This window comes from Phocoena sinus, chromosome 12 (assembly GCF_008692025.1).
Source record: "Phocoena sinus isolate mPhoSin1 chromosome 12, mPhoSin1.pri, whole genome shotgun sequence".
Lineage (NCBI taxonomy): Eukaryota > Metazoa > Chordata > Mammalia > Artiodactyla > Phocoenidae > Phocoena > Phocoena sinus.
The window spans coordinates 31,102,565-31,128,181 of record NC_045774.1 but is presented as its reverse complement, the minus strand read 5'-3'; the positions used below and the strand labels follow the sequence as shown (position 1 = coordinate 31,128,181).

General features: G+C 37.3%; 1 protein-coding gene across 1 annotated transcript in view; it reads left to right on the top strand.

Annotated features, from left to right (window-relative positions):
• ENPP3 (ectonucleotide pyrophosphatase/phosphodiesterase 3) overlaps positions 1-25,617 on the top strand; it is a 64,368-nt gene that overhangs the window by 21,917 nt on the left and 16,834 nt on the right. Inside the window, exons 9-20 of the mRNA XM_032651346.1 lie at positions 42-151; positions 1,751-1,816; positions 2,322-2,394; positions 6,682-6,790; positions 8,157-8,285; positions 8,669-8,700; positions 11,545-11,672; positions 17,199-17,265; positions 19,222-19,309; positions 20,651-20,829; positions 22,535-22,586; positions 24,186-24,340. Coding sequence (XP_032507237.1) covers positions 42-151; positions 1,751-1,816; positions 2,322-2,394; positions 6,682-6,790; positions 8,157-8,285; positions 8,669-8,700; positions 11,545-11,672; positions 17,199-17,265; positions 19,222-19,309; positions 20,651-20,829; positions 22,535-22,586; positions 24,186-24,340 — 1,188 coding nt within the window. The remainder of the gene's footprint in view (positions 1-41; positions 152-1,750; positions 1,817-2,321; positions 2,395-6,681; positions 6,791-8,156; positions 8,286-8,668; positions 8,701-11,544; positions 11,673-17,198; positions 17,266-19,221; positions 19,310-20,650; positions 20,830-22,534; positions 22,587-24,185; positions 24,341-25,617) is intronic.

Here is a 25,617-nt window from a genome sequence, read left to right as displayed (position 1 = left end):
CTCTTGACCTCCACTTATTTGAAATTTTTCTCTTCTTATAGATCTGGCTGACAGCTATGTATCAGGGTTTAAAAGCTGGTACCTACTTTTGGCCAGGATCAGATGTGGCTATAAATGGCACCTTTCCTTCCATATATAGGATTTACAACAGGTACTAAAATACCTGCAGATGTGATCTTGCCTAGGCAGGGATGATTAGAATTTTTTTTTTTTTGGCTGCGTTGGGTCTTTGTTGCTGTGCGCGGGCTTTCTCTAGTTGCGGTGAGGGGAGGCTACTCTTCGTTGCGGTGCACGGGCTTCTCACTGCAGTGCTTCTCTTGTTGGGGCACACAGACTCTAGGTGTGCGGGCTTCGGTGGTTGTGATGCGTAGGCTTCAGTAGTTGTGGCACATGGGCTTAGTTGCTCCGCAGCATGCGGGATCGTCCCGGACCAGGGCTCAAACCCGTGTCCCCTGCATTGGCAGGCGGATTCTTAACCACTGTTGCTACCAGGGAAGCCCTAGAATTTTTTTTTTTTTTTTGGTCTTAATCTTGATGGTAATTTTATTTTTCCAGTTGTTTGGGCCAAACAATCTTGAAGTCAACATTGATTCCTCTCTCTTACATCCCTCATCCCGTCTGTCAGCAAACCCTTGTGCCTCTAATTCAAAATATTATATGCAGTCTGAGAGCTTTTTATTACCCCCAGCATTAACACTCTGGTCGAGCCGTCATCCTCTTTTGCCTGCACTACTGCAGCTGCCTTTTTACACGTCTCCCTGTTTCTACTTCTGTTCCCTATAATCTAGTCTCAGTTTATTAGCCAGAATAATTACTTAAAAGAACAAGTCCAATTATGACACTCTTGTGCACCAAAAACTTCAACGGCTTGCAGTTTAGCAAAGAGTAAAGCCTACAAGGCCCTTGTGGTATGAGCCCTGCTGTGCCCCTGCCTCTCAGACTCCTCTCCAGCTACTTTCCTGGGTTCTGGCACTCTGCTCGAGCCATACTGACCTTTTCGGTGACCCCAACATACCAGGCTTGCTTCTGCTGTAGGGCCTTTGCACAGGCTGTTCCTCTGTCTGAGACAATCTCACTCCATGTATCTGTACAGCCCACTCCCTCACCTCCTTCTGGCTGTAGCTCAAAAATTACCTTCTCAGTATTGTCTTAGCCTCATCACACTAAGCTTTCAAATTCAAATTCTCCCACTCCAGTTTCTCAGTGCCCCTTATTCTGGCTCTAGTCTTGCTTTTGTTTTCCCATAGCATTTTTCACCTTTCAATACACTCTGTAATTTATTTATGTGTTAGGCCTATTTATCGTTTGTCTTCCTTGACTAGAATGTAACCTCTAGGAAGGACGTCGTCTTTGGTTTGCTCACTGATAAATTCTGTTTAAAATGAACAAATCATGTCTGACAAAAGATAGTGCACATAAATGCATAAATGAATGGAGTAAATAAAAATCAACAAATTGAACTAATGGATAGTAATTAATGGCCTTCTATTTTAATCGGGGGAACAGTGAAGGAAGGATGGATGAGAAGGAAAGAAAACAATATACATTGAATTTATAGTGAGTCGAGTGTATCTCCATATAGGTATTGAAAACGGGAATCCCTTTGAGTAGTACTGAATCCCTTTCAGTACTTTTATAATATATGGACACAAAATATCTGAAAATATCAACCTGCCTTCCTGAGCAGGCATATAATGAAGTTATTTTGATATGATTAATTTTTAAAAATTATTTTTACTTTTCATTTCAGAAGTGTCACATATGAAGAAAGGGTCTTTACATTGTTAAAGTGGCTGGACCTGCCCAAAGCTGAACGGTAATATCTAGTGTCAGGGAAGTGCTGGCACAGCGGGACGTTTGTGGGCATAAAATGAAAGTATTTCTTAGTTTAAATTACCATTTTGGAAAAAAACTTGGCGTTTCCTTTTTACAGGCATTTTCCAAGAATTATTCTTAAAACCAGACATTTAAAGACAGAACTAGTGTGGCAGAGAAAAGAGTCAGCAGAAAGTCATAAAGTAGGAAGTACAGAGGGCTGTGGCTCATCAAGAGAGGTCTTAGCAAGAACAAGAGAGATTTTCAGCACTGAGTCAGACAAGTGCTTACATCCTGGAAGGTCTCATTTACTTCCTGCTAGACCACTATCCCTGCCAAAGCCAAGCAGAACCACTGAACCACTGGGCCTGGTTGTAGAGAAGGAAAGACCGGAGAAAAAGAGGAGGAAACTGTCACAAAGTTCCAGACCTACAAATCTCCCACACCCAACTTGTACCTTTATTCCAAATGGGTAACGTCTTTCTCTGTTTCAATTTTACCCCTAGACCTGATTTTTATACCATATACGTGGAACAACCTGATTCCGCAGGACATGCTCAGGGACCAGTCAGTGCCGCAGTAAGTTTTTCTTTTTAAACAAACCTAAAATCATCTAGCCTTCACCCACAGCGTGAAACGTTATTCTTTAATTTCCACTGAATACGAGTGTATTTGATATACATGAAGACATAAAAATAGTTAAAAGTCTAAATGATTATCTGCTTTAATAACCACAAAATAGTTAAAAGTGTAAAAAGAATATCTGCCTTATTAAGCACATCTTGATTAATTTGATAACACTTATTGAATACTTAGATGCAGCATTGTTATCTCACATCACGAGAACATCAAGGCTAGATCCCGTGTGTCAACTTAACATGTTAATGTAGCCCATTTCGAGCCATGTCACCTGAAAGTCCATCGTGGAATATATGGCTGTCTATTCAAGCACAGTTCCAATCAGAAGTTCCTTATAAATGGACAATATATTATTGCATCAGGTAGAGTTATTCGCCTTCTAGGCCCCCATTACAATTGAGGTAGACTCTTCAATACTTGTTACTTCATTATCTAAACCATTTTGTATTTACTACAGAAATATAGTTCTTAAATATGATTTTTTTAAAAAAGCAGATTCTCTTCTAAAACCCACTCAAGGCTGCATTGTCTTGGACATGATATAAATTTGCAAAGGTCCCCATGAGTATGGCGTTTCCTTACCCCACGGAAACTCATTTAACAGTTTTCCCCAGTTGCAATGCAAGCATATTCATTCTGGCAGCATGACTTAGGTGTTTGTCAGAAATGCCCTTCTTCTTCCTTTTCATTAAATCAAAATGATTTCTAATATAAGCCCTGCTCAAGTCTGACCACTCTGAACCCATTAGTCCTCTTTTATATTCCTACACCACCCTTGAGTGTCTCACGGAATCTAACACTTAATCAGGTTATTCTAAGGGTGAATGGCTTAGTAACTATCTAAAGCATATTCACCATTTCTTCTTTTCCATTTTAATTGTTATCCCTGCTTTATATGATCTGAGAGGGGATACTCTAATCTGCCTTTGTCTGACCCCTACAGCTGACTTTAGGTGCCATATCTTTTTCTTCTATCCAATGCTCTAGTTTAGTACCCAAATAAATTTTAAGTGTAATTTGGAAAAGTGCTGCAAAGGGAACGATCAGGTTGCCCTGTAAGGTCTTTAGGGGCTAACCTAGTCTGGGTTGGAGATGGTTAGAAAGTTCTCCGAATAACAAAAAAGATAAAAATTTCACAAATGGCCTGATTAAGGGAAGAGCTGAGCACATTAGAGGAACAAATGGACAGACAAATGGACAGGTAGCTAGACAAGTAGACAATATGATAATGGTAAAAATAAGAATAGCAGCTAACTCTTATTGTGTGCTGCTCTGTGCCAGGTACTGTTTGAATTGCTATATGAGGATTATCTCTCACTGGTGTCAGGAGCACTGTGGACCAGGGGAGAGGGCTAAGAGGAAGCTTACAGAAGTAGGCAAGCGCCAAACCATGCGAGTTCTTCTAGGCCATAAGACGTGCAATGGGAAGCACTGAGGCATTTTCATCAAGGAAGGACATGATCAGATCTATGTGAATTTAAATATCACTTTTATCATGTAAGAGGAATGGGCTAGAGAGAGCAAGGGAAAGTGGGGAGACATGAGTTAGCTTTTACAACATTTCAGGAAAGAGATGATAGTGACTTGGACTGTTGTAGTGGCAACCATCATGGATGGAAGAAGGTATATTTAAGATTCATTTTAGAGATGGACTTGATATGACTTGGTGTGAGATGGGTGATGGGGTGGGGGAATCAATGGTGATTTTCAGGTTTCTAGCATAAGCAGGCAGTTTTCTCCAATAAGACCACTGAAGGGCATCTTCTTGGAGGTGAAGATCATGTTGTGACTGGGGTGCCTGTGACATCCAAATGGAGATGTCCAGAAGGCAACAGAATATGGATTTAAAGCTCAAAGGAGATGGCAATCAGGTCATTTGGCAGCATACAGATGGTGCATGGAAGCGGAGATGTCCTAAGGAAAGAAAGAGTGAAGAGTGAAACTAGAAGGATTAAGACAAAGCCTCATTTAAAACTTAAGAAGAGGCCAAACAGATGCACAAACTGGAAGGCTTTATGGCTTTGCTATTGCTATTGTTAGGAGGCTGGCATCTACTCACTTCACGTTCAGTGCAACGTGCCATCTATGGAATGTGTACTTTGTGAACATCTCTGTGCTTAGGAAGCAGGTGATGAGTTTGGTTGCACAGTCCCTTCCCTGCAGGAGCTCCCATGCTCCTGGGGAGACGGACACAGGCACAGATGATTTCTAAACTGTGGAGAGTCCAAAGGTAGCGGGATGCCAGGGTGCCAGGGGAGGACAGAGGAGGAAGTGCTCTGAGTACAGCCGGGAGGAGTGAGTAGGTGGACTGTGTGAAAGGGAACATAATTATGCTGTGATGACAGGTGGAAACCATGACTCTCACTGGCAAACCAGAGTGCGTGGTCACCCTGGGAATGAGGGTCAGGAAAGTGTCATGGAGTTGACAATAGATTTAGCAGTATATAGAGATGATTTGAGTTAAAGTCCTGCCCTGTCCCTTAGTAACTGTGGGATCAGCAGCATGTCACTTAACTGCTTTAAACCTCAAGTTTCCTGGTCTCTATAGCTAGAAATTCCAATAGCACCTTCCATGAATATTTGCTGAGAGGTTTCATGAGATAATGCACTAACACTCTTAACAGTAATTGGCTTGTAAAATCCTTTCTCAAAAAAGAAAACAAAAGGCAATCATTGTTATAATAGTACTAAGAAGATTAAACATTTTTCCCAATCCTGTGGGGAAAGTGCTATTATATTTTTTTATTCATTGAAAAAAGACGAGGTTATGTTAGTTAAAAGTTATTTGCTTAAACCTTAAGTCAATTAAATATACTATATCAATAAAGTGTAGAAAAGTCTAAAAATACAAAAGAATATAAACAATAAAATAAAAATGAACTCCAACTCATTATTCAGAGACAATCACCATTAACCGTACCTTGATATATTTTCTTTTGGTTTTCCATATATGTGACTTTACTATGAAATGCTGAATATATTTAAAAACAAAATTGGATTATGCAATATGTATGGGTGTGTATACAGTTTGGCTTTAATTTTTTAACTTTAACATTGTACTGTGATCATCTTCCTATGCCATTGTTCTTTAAAAATATTTTTTGTTAGTTTTTATTGGAGTATAATTGCTTTACAATGTTGTGTTAGTTTCTACTGTACAGCAAAGTGAATCAGTTATACATATACATCTATCCCCTCTTTTTTGGATTTCCTTCCCATTTAGGTCACCACAGTGCATTAAGTAGAGTTCCCTGTGCTATACAGTATGTTCTCATTAGTTATCTATTTTATACATAGTATCAATAGCGTATATATGTCAATCCCAGTCTCCCAATTCCTCCCATCCCCACCCCCTTTCCCCCTTGGTATCCATACATTAGTTCTCTACGTCTGTGTCTCTATTTCTGCTTTGCAAATTAGGTCATCTGTACCATTTTTCTAGATTCCACATATATGCGTTAATATACAATATATGTTTTTCTCTTTCTGACTTACTTCACTCTGTATGACAGTCTCTAGATCCATCCACGTCTCTACAAATGACCCAATTTCGTTCCTTTTTATGGCTGAGTAATATTCCATTGTATATATGTACCACATCTTCTTTATACATTCCTCTGTTGATGGATATTTAGGTTGCTTAAATATTTTTTCATGGTTATTGAGTATACCTACTTAAGGATATGGTATAATTTTTTTCTTCTATTTAAATTGTAAATAAATAATGTGATGAATATCCTTGTATGTTTCTGGACAAATGCCCAGAAACAGAATTATTAGGTTGTAGGGTATGCTCCTTTTAAACTCTCTGGCTACACATTGTCACACTGTTCTCTGGAACACGTGTAACCATTTAGCCTCCTACAGAAGTGTCTATGGACTCTTCTCCCCAGCACTGGAAATTATCATGAAAACCTTTGCAGTTAAATAATGTTTGAATAATGTTGAAGTTGAATACTTTTTCTCAGGTATTTATTGGCCAGTAGTCTATTTCCCTTTGTAAGGAATATGGTTTAATTTTTTTTTTTTTTTTTTTTTTTTGTCTATAGAACTATAGGGAAGTGGTATTTGGTAAATGTAGTATGGGTGCTGGGCTCTGATATCCTATTTCAAAACCCAACAATTTCAGAGAAGGAAATTATTTAATTTTTACTTGATTAGATAATGGTTTGGTTAATTAAGCCTTAATCCATGAAGATAATCTTAACTCCAATTTTTTTTCCTTAGGTAATTCAAGCCTTACAGTTAGTAGATTACACTTTTGGATTGTTGATGGAAGGCCTAAAGCAGAGAAACTTAGTCAATTGTGTCAATATAATCCTCTTGGCTGACCATGGTATGCTTTCTTTAAAATCATATTTTATCATTGATTAAATCTTATCACTTTGGGGAGCATACAAAAAAACAGAGATTTTTTAAAGTCTATTTCTAGACCTAGAAGCTCTTAAATGAGCAAAGAATGAGCTTTGTAGTAGGCTGTGATGAATAGAGGACTAAGATTTATACTTTTAGTTTAATTATTCTAACATTCACTCTGAAAAATCTATCCATACACTTAATTTTCTATATATTTGGAGTTAGTAGTACTTAAAAAGGATGTGGCTGGGCTGTCATCATAAAAAGTGTCTTCTTTTCAGTGAATGATTCATTCATATAGATTGGCTGCAGTTTACTGAATTGGCTAGTTTTACCATGATCTGTGTATTTTTTTGGTCATGTGAATAGACTTCTATAAAGTCCTGTCACTCCACACTTCTCTGCTTGAGGGTAGTTCTCCATTTCAGTCAACCTGAATATTAAAAGAAGTGAGACAGGCGTCATGCCCTCTGCAACCTCACTTTTAAAGTACTCATTCATTCAACAAATATTTTTTAAGTGCTAACTCAATGCCAAGTATTTTCCTTGATGTGGTGTGGTAGGAAGTACATAAAGCAGAAGTGGACCTTTTCTAGACAAGGTAATCTAGATGGGGTGAGAAGAGGAAAAGGGACACGTCTGCAGGACATTGTTTATATCTTACAACAAGATAATGTGAGACATAGTCATTTATTTTAAGTTTCTAAAATGGTTCCCTAATACTTTGACCCATTGTTTTAAAATAGAAGAAAATATTTTAATGTATATTTTGTTAAAAAATTATAAAATATAAAAATAATAAAATGAATGGTAAAAATAATAAAAATATGGATGGAGTCTGAAGAATCTTCAAATAAAAAAGGTTTAACTACCAATTCTTTTTTAAAGCATATGCTTCTTATATAAATTTAAATAATACACTTATGAAAAGTAAAAATTATCTAGACTTTGTTCTCTTGCTTAATGTATTGTTTTATAAAAATGCATGTTATTTTTTGATTTAAAAATATATCATGTTGCTTTATGTAAAATCAGATGTTATAAAGATTTAATTAGCTTCCTACAGAGAACTTTCTTCTTCGAAATTACTTTAACAGATCTACATTGAACAGATGATCTGTTTATAATTCCTATCTGTTCTTCTCTTATAAACATGATCCTTGTCTTCCACTGCCAGGATTTTCAAGGCCTGCTAATTAGAATAAAATAATTGGGTAAATTGTAAAGGTTCTCAGTCAAACTTGGTTTGAGATCTGTAACATAAAATATCTCCTATTTGATCTGATCAAAGACAACCGATTGTTACCATCTTATACATTCAGTGAATAATTTTTTTTTTAATTCAGGAATGGATCAGACTTATTGTGACAAAGTAGAATATATGACTAATTATTTTTCCCAAATAAACTTCTACATGTATGGAGGACCTGCCCCCCGCATCAGGACTCTGAATATACCTCATGATTTTTTTACTTGTAAGTATGAAGATGACCACATAAAAAAATAAAGGTAATACTGAAAGCAAATAACCATAGCCTCCTGATTCTGAGGATGCGGGGATTACCAGGCCCCCTCTTCTCACCTCTTGGGAAGACCACACAGAAGCAAATGAGAAAATCCCATGTTTAATTACAGTCTGTCATTAAAGTCTATGGTAATGTCTAATATTGTTAAGTTAAAATATACTCCATTCTTAAATGCTAAAATAGTTCTTTGCTTAAAGTACTTTTTTAATTGATTTTACCAGATCACAGTCATTAATAAATGTCTGTGTCAAATTCACCTGAATTGTTTATATTTTTTTGCAGTTGTCAGGTATCAGTTGTAATGTGATTTACTTCTTTTTCTTTTGAAACAGTTAATTCTGAAGAAATTGTTAGGAACCTCAGTGTAAGTATACAGTCTTCTAATACATATGTTTAAATTAATGGATGTCTTTAATCTAAGTTTCAAGAAAGCTGTATTCTATATTTTCGAGTCCAAGCCATTTGTAATTTATTTCTTAAACCTCCATCAACTTTATTTTAAATTCCTGTCAGTTGGTTTTACCTTAGCTGTTTTTATTTTGGAGTTGACACCACCATTGGAGATTTGTTTGGGTATCAGAGGCACTGACTCCTGAATTGAATGGGCTGATGTTTCATTCAAAGGAGCTGGGCTAGTGAGCTTCAGGCGGCATCATTTTTCATATTTTTTGTATGATTTAATATTGGAAAATAGTGAAGCACAGATATTATAGATCTTTTTGTACAGGTCAGAAAAATCAACTCCCTTAAGTATAAATGTAACTGCTTTTGATTGGTTCTTGCATCCCAGGTTGTAAGTAAATAAGCAGGACAAATTCCAGATAGCTTAAAGTGGTCGAAATATTAGAATATTTAATATTTTTAATATTAAATGAAATATTTATTTGTTTTATATTATGTATAAAACCACCATTATATTAAATGAAATATTTAATATTAATAAAATATTCTTCTATGGTGGTTTTAATGGTTCTATGTTTAAAGTATATTTGCAAATATACATCTATTATATGGATTCATGAGTTTACCATGGCTTGGGATAGGGCTAGATTTATTTACGTATAGGTGATATGCAAACATAGTAAAAACTGTGAGAATAAAATGTGAATCATTGAACGCTGAAAATGTGAATAAGGAAACGCTGGGGAAAGAGTGGTTACTATAACCTGGGACCCACTGCAAGTTTGAAGTAAGAATGAACGCTTGAGCAGAAATTCTTTAGCGTTAGTCACTCCTTTTGTCTCTTATACCTAATATTCTGATCTGGAGTAAGCATGATGGATCATCTCACTCCCTACTGGTGAAGGTGGTGAAGGGTGTACCTGGAATGTGCCCATGCTGACTGGAAGGGTAGTGGAGAATTTCCAGCAAATGGACTCTCTAAATCCACATATCATTTTCCCTTTTTTCCATCACCTCATGATCCATATAGCTGTAGTCCTACTGGTGAAATGATGGCAAATGTCTAATAATCCTAGGGGTGCAAAGGGCTTGGATATCGCAGGCTTTGGAAATCCATTACATGGCATCACAGATAGGACCAGGCCTGGAGCTGCAGAGCCCTGAGGAAATGGACTATCATTTTATGAAGTAGCCCATTATTCCCAGGGAAAAGTTCCAAGTGGTCGTACAATATTTCCAGGAATGCTGATTTGTGGGCCTATATTGAGCTTATATTGGACAAACATAACCAAACATGAAGTGGCAAGTTCCACACATGCTGGCTGCATGACAGACAGCAGCATCAACTTTGTTCTTAGATAAAAGGACCAAAATTATATCTCAACTCTAGTGTCTTCATCTCAAATTCTCAGATGCAAAGAATAACCCCATACTTCTTCAGAGGTTGGCAGTGTACCACAAGTTTTCTCTGGATTTACTCGGGCTGTACATCCAGTCAGCAAAGTGCGCCTCATCAAATGATCGGCGGTCCTTAAGGGCACATTCTAGTCCCTTGGACCTTTGAGGAAGCTGCATCCTTGGCAGCTGCCACAATGTGCTTGCCTGGAAGTTACAGAAATAGCGGCTTAAGAAAGAAGTAATGATACATGAAAAAGCAGAAAAATAAGAAGACTGGAAAAGTAGGCAAGAAAAAGAAATATCTGGCAGAAATATCTGTGCAATAAATAAGTTTCTCTGCCCTTTTTCATTCTATAACTCTCTTCACTCTCCTACTCTCTATATTTCTTTTAAATTTTTAAAATCAATGTTGTAGGGTCTCTTCTTTTTCTTATGCAAATTGAACATGAGATAATAGTGACACAGACTTGAAATATTTATGAGATTGTTGACGCTTAAAATAAATAAGAAACTGAGCAAGTAGAAAACAATTCATTTCCCCTTATCCTTACCTGTATTTTTTTTTTTTTCTGTTGTTTCTCAAAAAAGTCGAGGGAGAAAAAGGTTCTTTGTAGTTCTATTTCTCATTTGCTCACTTTTTTTACATGTATAGATACCAGTATGATTTGCACCTTTACCAAGTTTTTAAATACGCCATCTAGTTAACAGCAGTTATTATTAAGAAATAAAATTTCATTCCAGTTTGTGAAGAGACCCATGAATTTTTCACAAGTGGGAGAACTGGGCTAGATTTCAAAAACTATTGACTTGATTTGAAAATTAAGCAAATGTAGGTTATTTAAAGGGTAAATTGAGTCAATTGTGAAGGGATTTTTGGTGCAATTTAACTAATTTAAAAAGTTTTTACTCATATTTATTAATGTCTATATAAGACTTTTCATGTATAATTTAGACTCCAAATTTGTAATTGCTACTCTAAATACAAACTTATATTTATTCTCTGTCGAAAAAGGAGGGGAGATTTATGGTGGTTTAATGTATATACACAAGAATAAAACTTCAGACAGCAAACAATATAATTTACATCATATGTTAAATTAGAACTTAAATATTGTTGCAACAATTAAAAACAATATAACTAGAGAATGTGACTACACATAAGAAGTTTAATGTTCCTATTTTATTAGCCAGGCTTAAATCCTCTTACTTTTTTTTTTTTTTTTTTTTTTAACATCTTTATTGGGGTATAATTGCTTTACAATGGTGTGTCAGTTTCTGCTTTACAACAAAGTGAATCAGCTCTCTTACTTTTAAAAAGTGTTTAACAAATCATCTTAGGAGGTGAAATTGTTGAATTCGTTTGCATATCTTATAGGTGTCATGAAGAAATAATTTACCTCTTTTTCAGTGCCGAAAACCTGATCAGCATTTCACACCCTATTTGACTCCTGATTTGCCAAAACGCCTACACTATGCCAAAAATGTCAGAATTGACAAAGCTCATCTTCTGATGGATCGACAGTGGCAGGCTGTGAGGTCTGTGTGCCTATTAACTTATCTCATAATACTTTTTTTTTTGCGGTACGCGGGCCTCTCACTGCTGTGGCCTCTCCCGTTGCGGAGCACAGGCTCCGGACGCGCAGGCTCAGCGGCCATGGCTCACGGGCCCAGCCGCTCCGCGGCATGTGGGATCCTCCCGGACCGGGGCACGAACCCGCATCCCCTGCATCGGCAGACGGACTCCCAACCACTGCGCCACCAGGGAAGCCCTCTCGTAATACTTTTAACAGCCATCTTTCATTATAAATTTCCTTGACCTTACCCTGCTATTAAGATCACATGAATTTTCCTGAGTATGACAATGGCTTGACCTTTGATATGCTATCTAGCACTTCTGTATTTGAAATGACCGTTACGAGGTTGCCCGTCTTAGCCTACTAATCTTTGCAGTGTAGACGAGAATGAGGAAGAAGGCTGACTGTCGAGAGATTATCAGAACCAGCACACTCTTAACCACTGAGACCACTGTGGTCTCCTTTAGGTGGCAGACAGGATATAAAGATGGCATCAGTTGTCTCAGAGGCTGGTAACGAGTAATGGATTAGATAGCTCTTTAAGATCTTGGTCATCTTTGTGGTTTTTCTGAAAGAGCATGCTTATGGCTGTAAGGCCAAGCTAACCAATTAGTTGTAACATTTCTTTTTTTCTAGCTATAATTGTGATTCATATTGATCATTGAGCATTTGCAAAATAGAAGGCCATTTTGAGAAAATATAAAGCGTTCTGAATCATTCTATCCCCAAATAACCAATTAATTAATTGACTCAACAAAATGTTATTGATGCTTGCTATGTGTGTACCAAACCCTGTTCTAGGCATTTGGGCTACAGGAATTATTCCTGCCCTCCTTGTCAAATGGAGAAGCCTGATAATAAGCCAGTAAACAAATAAATACACACTATCTGGTAGTTTAACTCACATTCCCTACTTTTGTATTTTATTCCAGTATTTTTTCCATATGCATAAGTGGATATAAATAGAAGATATGTTTAGTAAAGGAAGAGGAGACAAAGGAAGAGAGGAAGTTGGGCTCCTAACATAATAAATGTGTGCAGGATGAGGAAATGGAGATTTGCTAGAGTCTATTCACTGAGATAACAGGAAAGCCAAGCAGGGCACCGCTAGGCCAGGGAGTGTGCAGTTTAACACGTGGCCACTAGATGACACTAACCTTTCTTCTTGGAATTGGAGTTTCATAGCCCTTTGGCTTAGTAGGCTGTCCTGTGGGTCAGGACAGCATTCTCTAAAAGAAGATTAAATTACGTGAGATAAATTAAGCTTTACTAACGTTAAATATATAAGATTTTTAGTAGTGTGTGTATGTAATATATAAATGTGAGTGAGTTCTCCAAATATTTACTGTTGAGTATGAGATCAAAGGAGTTAGGAGACCAATGGTGCAAAATGAGAAGGTGCCCATCAGTTCAACAACATGGACTATGGGTTATAGAAGGAGAGCCCAGCCACCAGGATACCTCTGGGTTTCACACATTAATACTCAGTCTCAAATTGTGAGCTTTGTACATGTACTAGCTAGCAGTCAGATGTACATAGAGCAGCAGCCCCAGAGTTCAAGTCCCGGCTCCATACCTAGTTTGTTGTGAGAACTTGCACAGATAAATATCTCAGGTCTTCAATTGTCTCATCTGTAACACAAGACGAACCTGGTATTACTATTCTCTTGCTATTCATATACAACGTAAACTAACTTACATCAGAAGAAATGCTGACTACAGCCCCAATCAGAGCAACAGGAAGTCTCATCTGATTAAGTCCTGGGTGTATCCTATCTCCAACCCTTAACACATGAGTCTCAGGCTGCCTATTTTCTAAGTTAAAATATGTCATCTTTAGTTATAATGTTCAATATTTGATAACTAGATTGCCTTTTCAAATTATAGCAAATTTAGTGTAATCTATTTTCCTCCTTATTTTGCCCTTTATAAAATGTGTTAGATTTTACTAATTTGGGGAAACCCAATTATTTGAAACTAGTTGAAGTAATGTTAAAGTTCCCTTTTAGATAACATGAATAATAGCTTTTTATGTTATGACTGGAAACTGACAAATCATCGATTTGTCCAGGCACGTTTCTAAGAAATGGAGATAGGCACAGTCCCCACCCGAAGGATCTTCACCCAGGGAGGGAGGATGACAACAGTTATAATCAGGTGAACAACTGTTGCACTGGGATCAAGTACAAGGCACAAGGAAACAAAGAGTGATTTCACACCCCAGGTGCGGATGCCAGAGAATGTCAGAGAACGCTTCCTCGTAGGTGTGATTCCTGCTCTGGGTTTTGAAGGCTCAGGATGGGTTAGGCTAAATGCTGTCACATAAGTGGGTCTCCCTGTGCAGTTGTCTAGTCTGTGCATTGTACAGAGGCACTCAACCAAGGAGACGAGTGGGAGCGGGAATCTAACCCTTGTTCAGCTCACCAAGCCTGGACAGGCTGTGTCTGCAGAGGAGAAGGACCCCTTTTCCTTACTGGAAGGCACCCCTCTGCTTGCCACACCTTGAGCACTGCCAGGCTGTGTCTTCTCAGATTTGCTTCTTTCTCTGCTCAGAGCAGTGGATCACCTTTTTTTTTTTAATTATTTTTTTATATTTATTTTTGGTTGCATTGGGTCTTCGTTGCTGCATGTGGACTTTCTCTAGTTGTGGCGAGTGGGGGCTGCTCTTCACTGCGGTGCGCAGGTTTCTCATTGCAGTGGCTTCTCTTGTTGCAGAGCACGGGCTCTAGGCACACGGGCTTCAGTAGTTGTGGCACACAGGCTCAGCAGTTGTGACTCGCGGGCCGTAGAGCACAGGCTTAGTAGTTGTGGCACACAGGTTTAGTTGCTCCGTGGCATGTGGGATCTTCCCGGACCAGGGTTCGAACCCGTGACTCCTGCATTGGCAGGCGGATTCTTAACCACTGCGCTACCAGGGAAGTCCCTTTTTTTTTTTTAAGTCAGTAGCAGCTCTGGGGCAAGGAAAGGTAGAAGCAGAGGGTCAGGTTTCCAGGCAGAGGGACTAGAGTCCATGAATTGCAAGTAGTTCCGTTTTGCTAGAGCACCTAGTGAATGAAGCTGCCTTCATTCAGGTCCTCCTGCATGAAGGACCTTATCTGTCAGGACTAAAGAGTGTGACTTTGTGAAAAGAGTAGGAGGCCACTGGGAGATACAAGGTGGCTGGAGGTGAATATATTGGGATTTGCATTTCTGAGAGCTCACTCCAGCTGCCATATGGAGGAGGATGGTCAAGCAAGTGGCAGGGAGGCCAGTTAGAAAGATGTGTTGTGACCCAGTCTTCAGCATGGTGACAGCCCCAAGGGAGGCAGTGGAGCTGTAGGGGATGGTAAAACTAGTCAGCACACTTTTGGGAAAGTATGGTGAACTTATGACCCAGATTTTCCAGAATAGTACCAGTTCATTATATTCTGTCTTCCATTTGTACTCATTAAAATATATGTTTCCATTTCCAGCAGGGACATATAGGGTTAAATACAATTAGGGGTGTGTGTATGTGTACGAGTTATGTGGGAAGATTTTGGAGTTCAGAGTCAGGATAACCAATTCAGGCCAGATCTAGCTTAGAATGGTGGCAGTAGAGGAAAGCGAGGGAAATGTAACAGGTACGACAGAGAAAGATAGGACTTGGCAACTAACTGGGTATCAGGAGAGAAGACTTGCTCATTGCCCATGTGTGTCATGTCCCAGCTGTGGCAGAGGAACGGGGCCTTAATTTTGACTTTATTAATTAGACATGGAGAAGATAAAAGAAATTTGTTCCAAAAGATTTTAGATAGTACTTGGAAGTTGAGCTAAATTATGAAAGGTAAAATCAACTCATCTTTTCCAAGTGCCAGCTTCCACTTTTCCATATGTAATTTCCAAAGGCAAATTAATGGTTGGAAAGCTTGAATGTGAGCAATTAGAAAAGCAGACTTCTAAAGTTTTCACTTGGAAAGCAATAAAAAAGAGAGGTTTTTCTAGCAATATTTTTATCTTTTGCTTCCAAATATGGTTTTGTAATACTAAAGTTTTCTAATGAAGATGGGTTAGGGGTTGGAAATATAAAAACAAACCAACAAAAACTAGATTTATCTGAAAACAGAAAGATAAAGGATCAATTTTAGAGAATTTTACCAATGGCTTAGTTCAAAAGACCTTTCCTTTCTTTCATTAATGAATACTCTAGCTTCCCACACAGAATTTAAAACTTAATTATACTCAATCAAATAGCTCCAGTAATCTTGGGGAACCAAATATATATGGAATAAGTATAAAATATTTTTTAGAACAAGTTTTACCTCATACCAACAATTTTATTGGCATTAACTAAGATGACATGAACTGGCACCTCAGAGTAACTGAACTTAAACCCCCTATTAAAAGGACTACTCTTGCTTTCCCCATTCTAGGTGGTACTTAGTTTCTTCTTTCTTCCCTCTATTGGGTAGAGTTGAGTGTGGCCTTGTGATTTATTTTTTATTTTGTGATTTATTTTTTTATTTAAGCTGAGTGAGAATCAGTTATGAATTTTTTAAAAGTTGATTTTTTAAGACACTAAAGTCCTGCTCTCAATTAAGGTTACAATGTAAAAAACAAAAACTGTGCCTGTGTGTGTGTGTGTGTGTGTGTGTGTGTGTGTGTGTGTGTGTGTATTTGCCCAGGGGCTGGGAGCTGGGGATTGGGGAAACAAATGAGAGATACTTTTTAAGGCCAACATTTGGAAATATTAGTCATTTTCCCTTTAGGGGCCTAATTTGAACCTGTATAACGTTATTGCTTTTAAAAAGATCTAGGTTCCTTTATCACTATTTTGTTTTCAAGTATAAAAACTAACTACATATAAAATTGCTAATACTGCTCAATTCAAAGACTAAAATGTGAAAATGTAGCAAAATATAAACGAATTAAATTTGAAAAGTCTTTCAAGTAATAGAACAACAACCTATGGAAGAAAATCCCAAAAGTTAAAACTAAACTCTGACTTTACAGAATATACTGGCTTTTCCTTCCCAAGTATTATAATTAACTTGCCCTGAGTATTCTCTATTCATATTTTCATATTCTTTCCCTAGATATCTCTGACCTAAAATAGGAATTGATATTTTTTCCCAGTTCCAAAGATTTATTTTTAAAGCACTGAAACGCTTAACATATTCATCAAACTACTCTTAATCACACAGACATGAATGTGTAAATGTACAGGTAAGCCCGAAGACAAAGCTTTTAAAAATCAGTGCCTTTGTATATCCTCCTCTTAATGTTTAAAAGCCACATACTTTGAATTCTATTTATAGATGCTGGAATTCTCCTTCCTTCTCTCCTACCACTCTTTGTTCCTCTGTGGCTCTGAATTTGAGCACGAAAATAAATATATTTATGCTGTTGTTGACAGAAAATTTTACTTATATAAAAGGAGAGGCTACATCAAAATCCACTAAAGCTCAGTTTGCAATAAGGTCTCATATTAATAGATTCATCAGAATGTAATAATATTATTTCTTTATAGGACTAAAGCATCTTCATCCTGTGGAGGAGGCAACCATGGTTATAACAATGAGTTTAAGAGCATGGAGGTAACTTACTGCTTTTTTTTTACAACAAATATTTATTGAGCACCTACTTTGTGACGGACAATGTTCAGGACTCTTGAATACCTTTGTGAACAACACAGATAAAGACCCCTGCCCTAATGAAGTTTTCATTCTAACAGGTGGATATAGACAATTGACATAACAGAGCAATGTATGGCTGGTATGTTAGGAGATAAGTGCCACGGGAAATAAAGAAAAAGTAAAGCAGAGTAGGTGGAAATTGGGGGTGTTTGGGGGTGACATGGGGGCAGGGTGCAACTTTAACTAAGATGGAGATGGTAAGATTCATGGAGATGACGGCTGAGCAGAGACTTGAAGAAGGTGCAAGAATTAACCTTTCAAGTATTCAGGGGACAGGTGTCCAAGGCAGAAGAAACAGCCAGTGTCAAGGGCCTAAGATGGGAACGTGTCTGATATGTTGGAGGTGAGAGAACTTTTGTTAGGCTGTTAGGATATTAGACCATGGCTGCCACTGATTGGAGAGGAAAGAGGGAGAGTTAGTTTGATATGTTAAATTCAAGGTATTAGGCATGCAAGTGGAGATGTTACATATAGGCAATTAGAGAGTCTACCTAAAGGGATAAAAAAATTGAGTTTTGGGTATATAAATTATTTCGAAGATATGTGACTAGGTAACATTCTCAGGGATTGAGCGTAGGTGGAGAAGGAGAGCAAGTACTGAGCCTTAAGCACTTTTCCTTGAAGAGATTGGGAGACAAAGAGTTACTAGCAAAGAGACCTGGGGGTAGAGCCAGTGAGGGAAGAAGAAAACCAGGAGAGTGTGCTGTCCTTGGAGCCCAGGGAGGAAACTATTTGAAAGAGCCCATGAGTAAAGTGTAGCCAATATTCCCCCCTCAGTAAAGCTTCATGATTTTGCAACCTGATTGTCTTATCTAGTTCCATTTGTCACACACACACACACACGCCCCTTTCCAAAGAAAGAAAAATGTGTTAGGCTCTATATGAATATACTGCCTCTTAACATTGTCATGATGAATTATATCTCTTTGTAAATACTTGAGAAGTTTCTGGAGACAGCATCCTTCTCTATTAATTAGGGTACTATTTGATAATTGAGTTAATTACTGCAAGAAAAACCTATGCCTCCAATTCTTTGCTGATTATCTTGGGAAAATATATATATGTATATTTATATTCCTGTAGCCTGAAAAGAATTGCCTATCCGTGTTTGATACTGTTCTTCTAGATATTTAGAATCTAAAACAAATTAGATCTGTTATAAATAATATAAAGTTACCTTTAATTATTTAAACATAAATAAAAATATTTAGGTCTCTTCATCCTAAACGTAAATGGGAGATGTCTTTGAGAAATGAGTGAGCAAGTATAAGTTGTGCAAAAATATTTAATGCTTAGAAATGTCAGCATTTTTTTGTCATGTAGTAGTAACATATGTGAACAATGATAAGAAAGGAGTATAAAAAGAATATATGATGTTGTATGATGAATTTCTAATTTCTGTTGTCCAGATATTGTAGAATTGTGCGGGCATTGGTTGTCCAGTGCTGCTTGTATTCTCCTAGTCTGTTGACATAGGAGGTGCTACGGAAGCAGGCGGAGTTAGAAGTAAACACAGTATGGATTATATTTGATTGGACTTGGTACAACATCTCAGGTGGAAATGTTGCAAAAATCATTTTCGAATCTGGAAAGCAGCCAATATTTTATGATAACTATAAATGGAGCATTTAAAAATTGTGAATCACTATACTGCACACCTGTAACCTATAATATCGTACAGCAAATGTACTTCAATAATAAAAAAAACATACTGTTAAAAAAAAATCTGGAAAGGAATTCTTAAAGAGGCTTAAGATACAAATAGAAGAGCTGTGAGAAAAAGAAAATTGTGTCTCTTCCAACATCTGTTTTTGAGATTACATGGCATCTAGTAATAGGTGGACTATTACTGCCTAGGCTATCTTTCTGGCACATGGACCCAGTTTTAAACAGCAGACTGAAGTTGAGCCGTTTGACAATATTGAAATCTATAACCTAATGTGTGGTAAGTATACCTATATAACTTCAACAATCATATATGAATTGAGTTTTAAAAATATGAATTTTGAAGCTGGTGATAAATTGAATCCCAGAAGTAGATGCTCTGTCCTAAGGAGACGGAAAGTAGGAAAGATGAGGTAGAATTATTTACTATTCAGAATTATTTAGCGGTCAATGTGAGTTCTTTTCATTTTGTTTTGTTTTAGTAATGATAAACATTAGACCCTGGGAGACCAACTTTTCTGTTAGTTACTACATGAAAATTTAATTTAATAGAGCTTAGATAAATAAAATTACACTTCCAACTTTTCAGAGCAGGGATAACACAGCAAAAAACAGAACTATTTTCTTGTAATTACAGAGAGAAAGCTTCTGGAATAAAAGGATGGTAAAAAAGTCCTATTTGGATCGACACATTACACTCAATGTTAAAAAACAGTAAAGAATTAGAGTTTTGGGGAATCTAACCTACCTTCCTGCCTATGTGCTTACCTCAGACCACACATCATTTAGCTAGGCAAGGCAATGAATTGAGTTGCAATTTCACCTTTAGCTACAGGAATTTGGGAACATAAGTACACTCACAGTTGTCACTCTTCATCTTGCCACTGGCCTGTGGTAATTGAATGTAACTTAGAGACCAAAGAGTATCCATTTAAAAATAATGTGTTGTAGCATTAACTTAAATTCTTTGTTCCCAAGCCTGAGTTTATGATCAGGGCTACTGGCCCTTTCCAGGAAAGATTTAAAAAGAACTAGTTAGGATTGCAGTTCTAGGAGAGATCTCTTTGGTAGTCCTCAGCAGGGACTTACAAGGTTATGTTTGTGCAATATTTGTATGTTCTGTTTTTATAGGAAAAACTATAAAAAGTTCTCTAAATTTTAAGCAAAATTCACTAGTTTAATATTTTAAAAGTATCTGTACTTAGAGTATTTTCCTATAATTAAATAAATATACTACAAGTAAGATTGTAAATTATTTAAGTTCTTTAAACTTGTTTTTAATAAAAGTGTAGCTTTTTTATGCTAGAAAACCATGATATACTTAAGGCACAAAGTGATCATTTAAGCAGAGATGCTTTTCTCCGGAGGAACAGAAACAGTTCACAAACATTCCTGTGGCTCATTTACAGCAACTGTTCCTATTTTCTAGAAAGACTAGGTATGGAAATTGGGAGGGGAGGGGGAAGCTGCTAAACTGAGTGGTGAATGCAGCAGAATTTGCTAAAGAAGTGAACACTAAGTGTTTGTTTTCTCCCATCTTCTGCATAGATGTTGTTGCCTTCTAATTTAAAACTACTTTTTTTTTTTTTTTAAAACTACTTTGAATTTAATTTTTAAACAGATCTTCTACGCATTCAACCAGCACCAAACAATGGTACCCATGGTAGTTTAAACTATCTTCTGAAGGCGCCTTTTTATGAACCATCTCATGCAGAAGAAGTGTCAAAGTTTTCTGTTTGTGGCTTTACTGTTCCATTGCCCACAGATACTCTAGGATGTTCATGCCCGGAGCTACAAAGTGTAAGTAATAACTTCATGTATCCATAAGAATGTAAAGGGGCAAACTCATCTATAACCAGAGTAGCTAACAACCAGGTTTGTGTTCTAGCTCAGATATTTACTAAGAGAATATGTGGTTTCTCTGAACCTTATCTGGAAATGAGAGGTACATTGTAAGATTAAGTATGTGAATATGTTTTGTAAGCTGGAAAGCACTATTTGGCAATTGTTAATCCACGGTGAGCTAACTGTCCGTAATCGTTCAAAACAGTGGAATCTCTTTGATTTCCCTCATAAACCATCTTTCTTACAGCTTAAGAATCAGACGGTCATACTCGGTTATTTCAGAGCAGAAATAGCCCGCGGGGGCAGGGACTGAGATCTGGCATCTGACACACCCACTAGGGTAGGTGCTGTGGAGTCTGCTCAGCCGGAAGCCTAGCATTTCAAGTGGGAGGTATTCTTCTGGGTAGTAGTGAAGAACCCTTTGATGAGAGGACGCTTGGAGGCTGCCTGACAGACAGTCAGCATTGGGAAGGTCTTTTTAGTGGATCAGATGCCCAGCTGAGTTCAGCAGCAGGATTTCAGATCCCAGGAGACTCTCAACCAGGTGAGATTCCAGTGCTAAGAGGCGTCTCCCAAAGGCAAGCAATCAGAACAGGAGCTCAGAATGCAAGGACCAAGCCCCGCTGTGAGAATTAAAGCACATGGGTGGGGCTGGGATATCGGAATGGAATTGGAGCCCACTATCGGGACTCCATCAAGCTAAAACTAATGTCGAGGTGCATTTGATGCCAAGTCCCAAGGGTGGCTGTAAAGCTAAATAAACACCAGCTGCCTCAGGTAAGAATTCTTAGAGCCAGGGGTCAGGGAAGGCTTTCCATTCTCTGATCCTCAAAATAACATCATATCACAGAAATAAATGCATAAGTAAATTACCAACCAAAAAAGATTTAAAGGGGCAAAAGTCTAAACTTCCCAGTAAAAATCAAATCCATCCTGAAAATCAGAGTAAATGTGTGGGTTTCCTACTGCTCCAGATAACCTCAATGGAACCACTATTTAAAGTAATAATAATAAATATTATAAAGTGGGTGTTTTCTTCCCCACTTTAGAGATAAAGAGGGCTCCGAAAAGTTAGGTAAATTGTCCAGTGTCACAGAAGCTCGGTCTATGTGACTGCAAACCCCAAGTTCTTCTTTGTAAGGAAGGTCCCTTCCTGCTCAGTGTGGTCCCAGGATCAGCATCTGCATCACTTGCAAGCTCATTGGAGATGCAGAATCTCAGGCCCCCCGAGCTTGGGCTCACACTGAATCAGAATGTACATTTCAGCAAGACTCTCAAGGGAGTTTCGTGTGTGTGTGTGTGTGTGTGTGTGTGTGTGTGTGTGTGTGAGTGTGTGTGTATATATATATTAAAGCTTGAGAAACCCTGGGATGTTGTCATCCCAGCTTAGTAATTGATTCCAGCTACGGTCAGAATGATCTGCCCCATCATCAATTACATCTTTGCAGACTCCCACACAAAAAATGTATTCCTGGGAGTAGCAATGTCTCTATATTTCTGAGGTAGTGGCAGAACTGGAATTTAAACTCAAGTTAGTCTGGCTTTTTTGTTCCGTAGTAAAACATTCACGTGACTACTGCAGAAATAATCTTGATCACCTTTTAAAACATGTGTTGTTACTATGATTCACTTTCTCCCCATCTCCCATGTTATCTTGCAGAATGCTGACCTTGAACGCGTGAATCAAATGCTAAATCTCACCCAAGCTGAAAGTAGGTCAATAGAAAGCACGTTAAGTCTTCGATGTTTAGACCTAACAGAATACCATATTGCCTTTTGGAGGTTCTCCAAAATAAGCTTACAGGTTCTTTTGAACATAAAGATTTTCTTGCCAATACACAAGAGGGAAAAATGCCCCAGATCTAATAACAACAGTAGCAGCATGGAATAGTTATGATGGTCTCAAGCACTCAACAATTCCTTGAAATGGTGGTGCGTTGTCTACAGTTCCCTATTCACTTTTTTAGATGTGAAGAGACAAACTGCCTGGGTTTAAGTCCTATGTCTACTTCTTCCCCTCTGTGTAACCTGGGCCAAATTACTTAACCTCTCTGTGCCTCAGTCTCTTCTATAGTAATGGTACTCACCTCACGTAGTTGAAAAGATTGAAAGAGTTAATCCTTGACATGTACACACTGCTATATTTAAAATAGATAACCAATAAGAACCTACTGTATAGCACAGGGAATGCTACTCAATATTCTGTAATAACCTAAATGGGAAAAGAATTTGAAAAAGAATAAATGCATGAATATATGTATAACTGAATCACTTTGCTGCACACCTGAAACTAACACAACATTGTTAATCAACTATGCTCTGACATAAAATAAAAATTTTAAAAAAAGAGCTAACCCATGGAAAGAATGTAGAACAGTGTCTGCTCTGGAGCAATATTATTATTACCTGTTATCCCTTTTATTTTTTACTTAAAAAAATTTTAACTGAAGTATAATTGATGTATAACATTTTATTAGTTTCAAGTGTACAATATAATGATTCAATATTTGTATATATTGCAAAATGACCACCACAATAAGTCTAGTTAATGTCTGTCCCATACATAGTTATAAAAACTTTCTTTTTCTTGTGATGAGGATTTTTAAGATTTACTCCCTTAGTGACTTTCAAATGTGCAATACTGTGTTATTAACTACAATCAACCTGTTATCTTTCAAGTATTCTTGTATTGAGCTCTCTAGGCCTGTTTCATCATTGTAAAATGGAAATACCTACTTTTAGAGTTGTTATGAAGACTAAATGAGTTAACATACGTGTGTACTTAGAATGGTGCCTGGCACACAGTAACAGTTCAGTAAATACGTTGGCTGTTTTGACAATCTTCTTATAATCTACTGAGTGTTATTCCATGGCATGAATACCCTGCACATTTTTTAACCATCAGTAATTGGTGGAATTTAGACTAATGGCAGATAATTAAAAATGAATAAATACAGTAGGCATACTTTTAATAAAATTCCAACTTCTTTCCTAGGACAATTACGAAAGTAAGTCATCTTTGTTATAAAGTATGTGCTTTTGATTTTAAAGTTTTATCTCTTTGGATATGTCTTGTGAACTGTTAGCTGTTTAGCTAAGTAATTTATATAAGCCTTAGTTTTATAATTTATAGAATGGAATAATAACACCTACCTCATAGGGTCGTTGTAAGACTTAAAAGAGGTTAAATATGTAAAATAGTTATCAGAGTACCTGGAAAATAATAATCCATCAGAGATGGGTAGTTACTATACATAGAAACATTTGCTAATTTTCACAAACATTTTAATTTTATGTTATTTTTATTTTAGTAAAAACAACAGGGAAACTAAATTTGCCATTTGGAAGGCCCAGGGTTATACAGAAGAACAAGGAACTCTGTCTTCTTTATCACAGGGAATACGTCAGTGGATTTGACAAAACTAGCAGGATGCCCCTTTGGAGTTCATATACAGTCCCTAAACCGGTAAGTTCCTGTGTCCATTGATTCACGCAGGCTGGAAAGAAATTGTAGTTCTTTACTATACTAAAAGTTGAATTTTGATTTGCAGTAGAGATCCCAAAGGGAGCTCAATGGACCTGTGGCTTGTATTGATAAGACAATGTCCCAGGTTTTACTTACAAGTACTTGTAGGTGCTACATGGGTGCAAAAGAGGAATACATTGTGTTTTGCCTGGAGAAAGCAGAGTGTTTATAGGCCAATTGGTTAATTGGTATGGCAGGTAGAAAAAAAGATTTCAAAGAGAAGCAACAGGAAGTACAGAGGCACACATTTCATTTGGTATTTCCCAAGTATATGGTGGGTGCACCTAAAAGGTGATGGTAACTAAGTTATAAAGGGTTTTGTTATTTATTTGATTACTTTAAAATACTATACTATCTGCTGTGTACCATGGTAGGCACAGTAAATACAATGTGAGTAAGAGGTAATCCTTCCCTAAAGGATCTAGTACTCTAAGAAGCCAGACTAGACTTACATGTATAGGTGTCCTATGTTACAGGTCTCTGCAGATTGAGGTTGAGAATCCAATTGTTTAAATCCTCTTACCTCTTTCACTATCTGGCAAACTCCTTTTCAATTAATGTCACCGGGACAATTGGCTACCATAAGAAAAAGAAATATTAGATCCCTACTTCACACCACATACAAAATTAAATTAACGGTGAATTTATAGACCTAAATGTGAACAGCAAATCCATATTTTCCTTTGTGTATATCTTTATGACCTCAGGATAGACAAGGATTTCTTAGGACACAGAACAACAACAAAAACAAAACTTACATAGAGGAAACTGATTAATTTACTACATTAACATTAATGTGTGACCAAAAAAATGAAGTTATGGGTGGGACAATATATTTGCACTGCATGTAAGAAACAAGTGATGAGTATACAGAATACTAATTAGGATCCGGAATAGCTAGTAAATTTCTACCAATAAACAAGAGAATGGCAAGCATCTTAGTTAATAAATGGGCAAAGGATATGAACCAAGCAGTTGAAACTTATTAGCAATCAGGGAAATGTAAATTAAAGCAAAAATCAAAGTCTGCCAAAAATCAGCCCAAACACTCCTTCATGGCAGGAATGGTTTTATTTAACGTATTCCCCGGCACAATACCGCTGCCCAGTAAATGGTTATTGAGTGAATGCATCAGATAAATTAATCCCAACCATTATTTTTAAAGAACTAAAGATGAAGCAGTACTTCCAACCAGAAGGGTAAATAAATAATCAGGA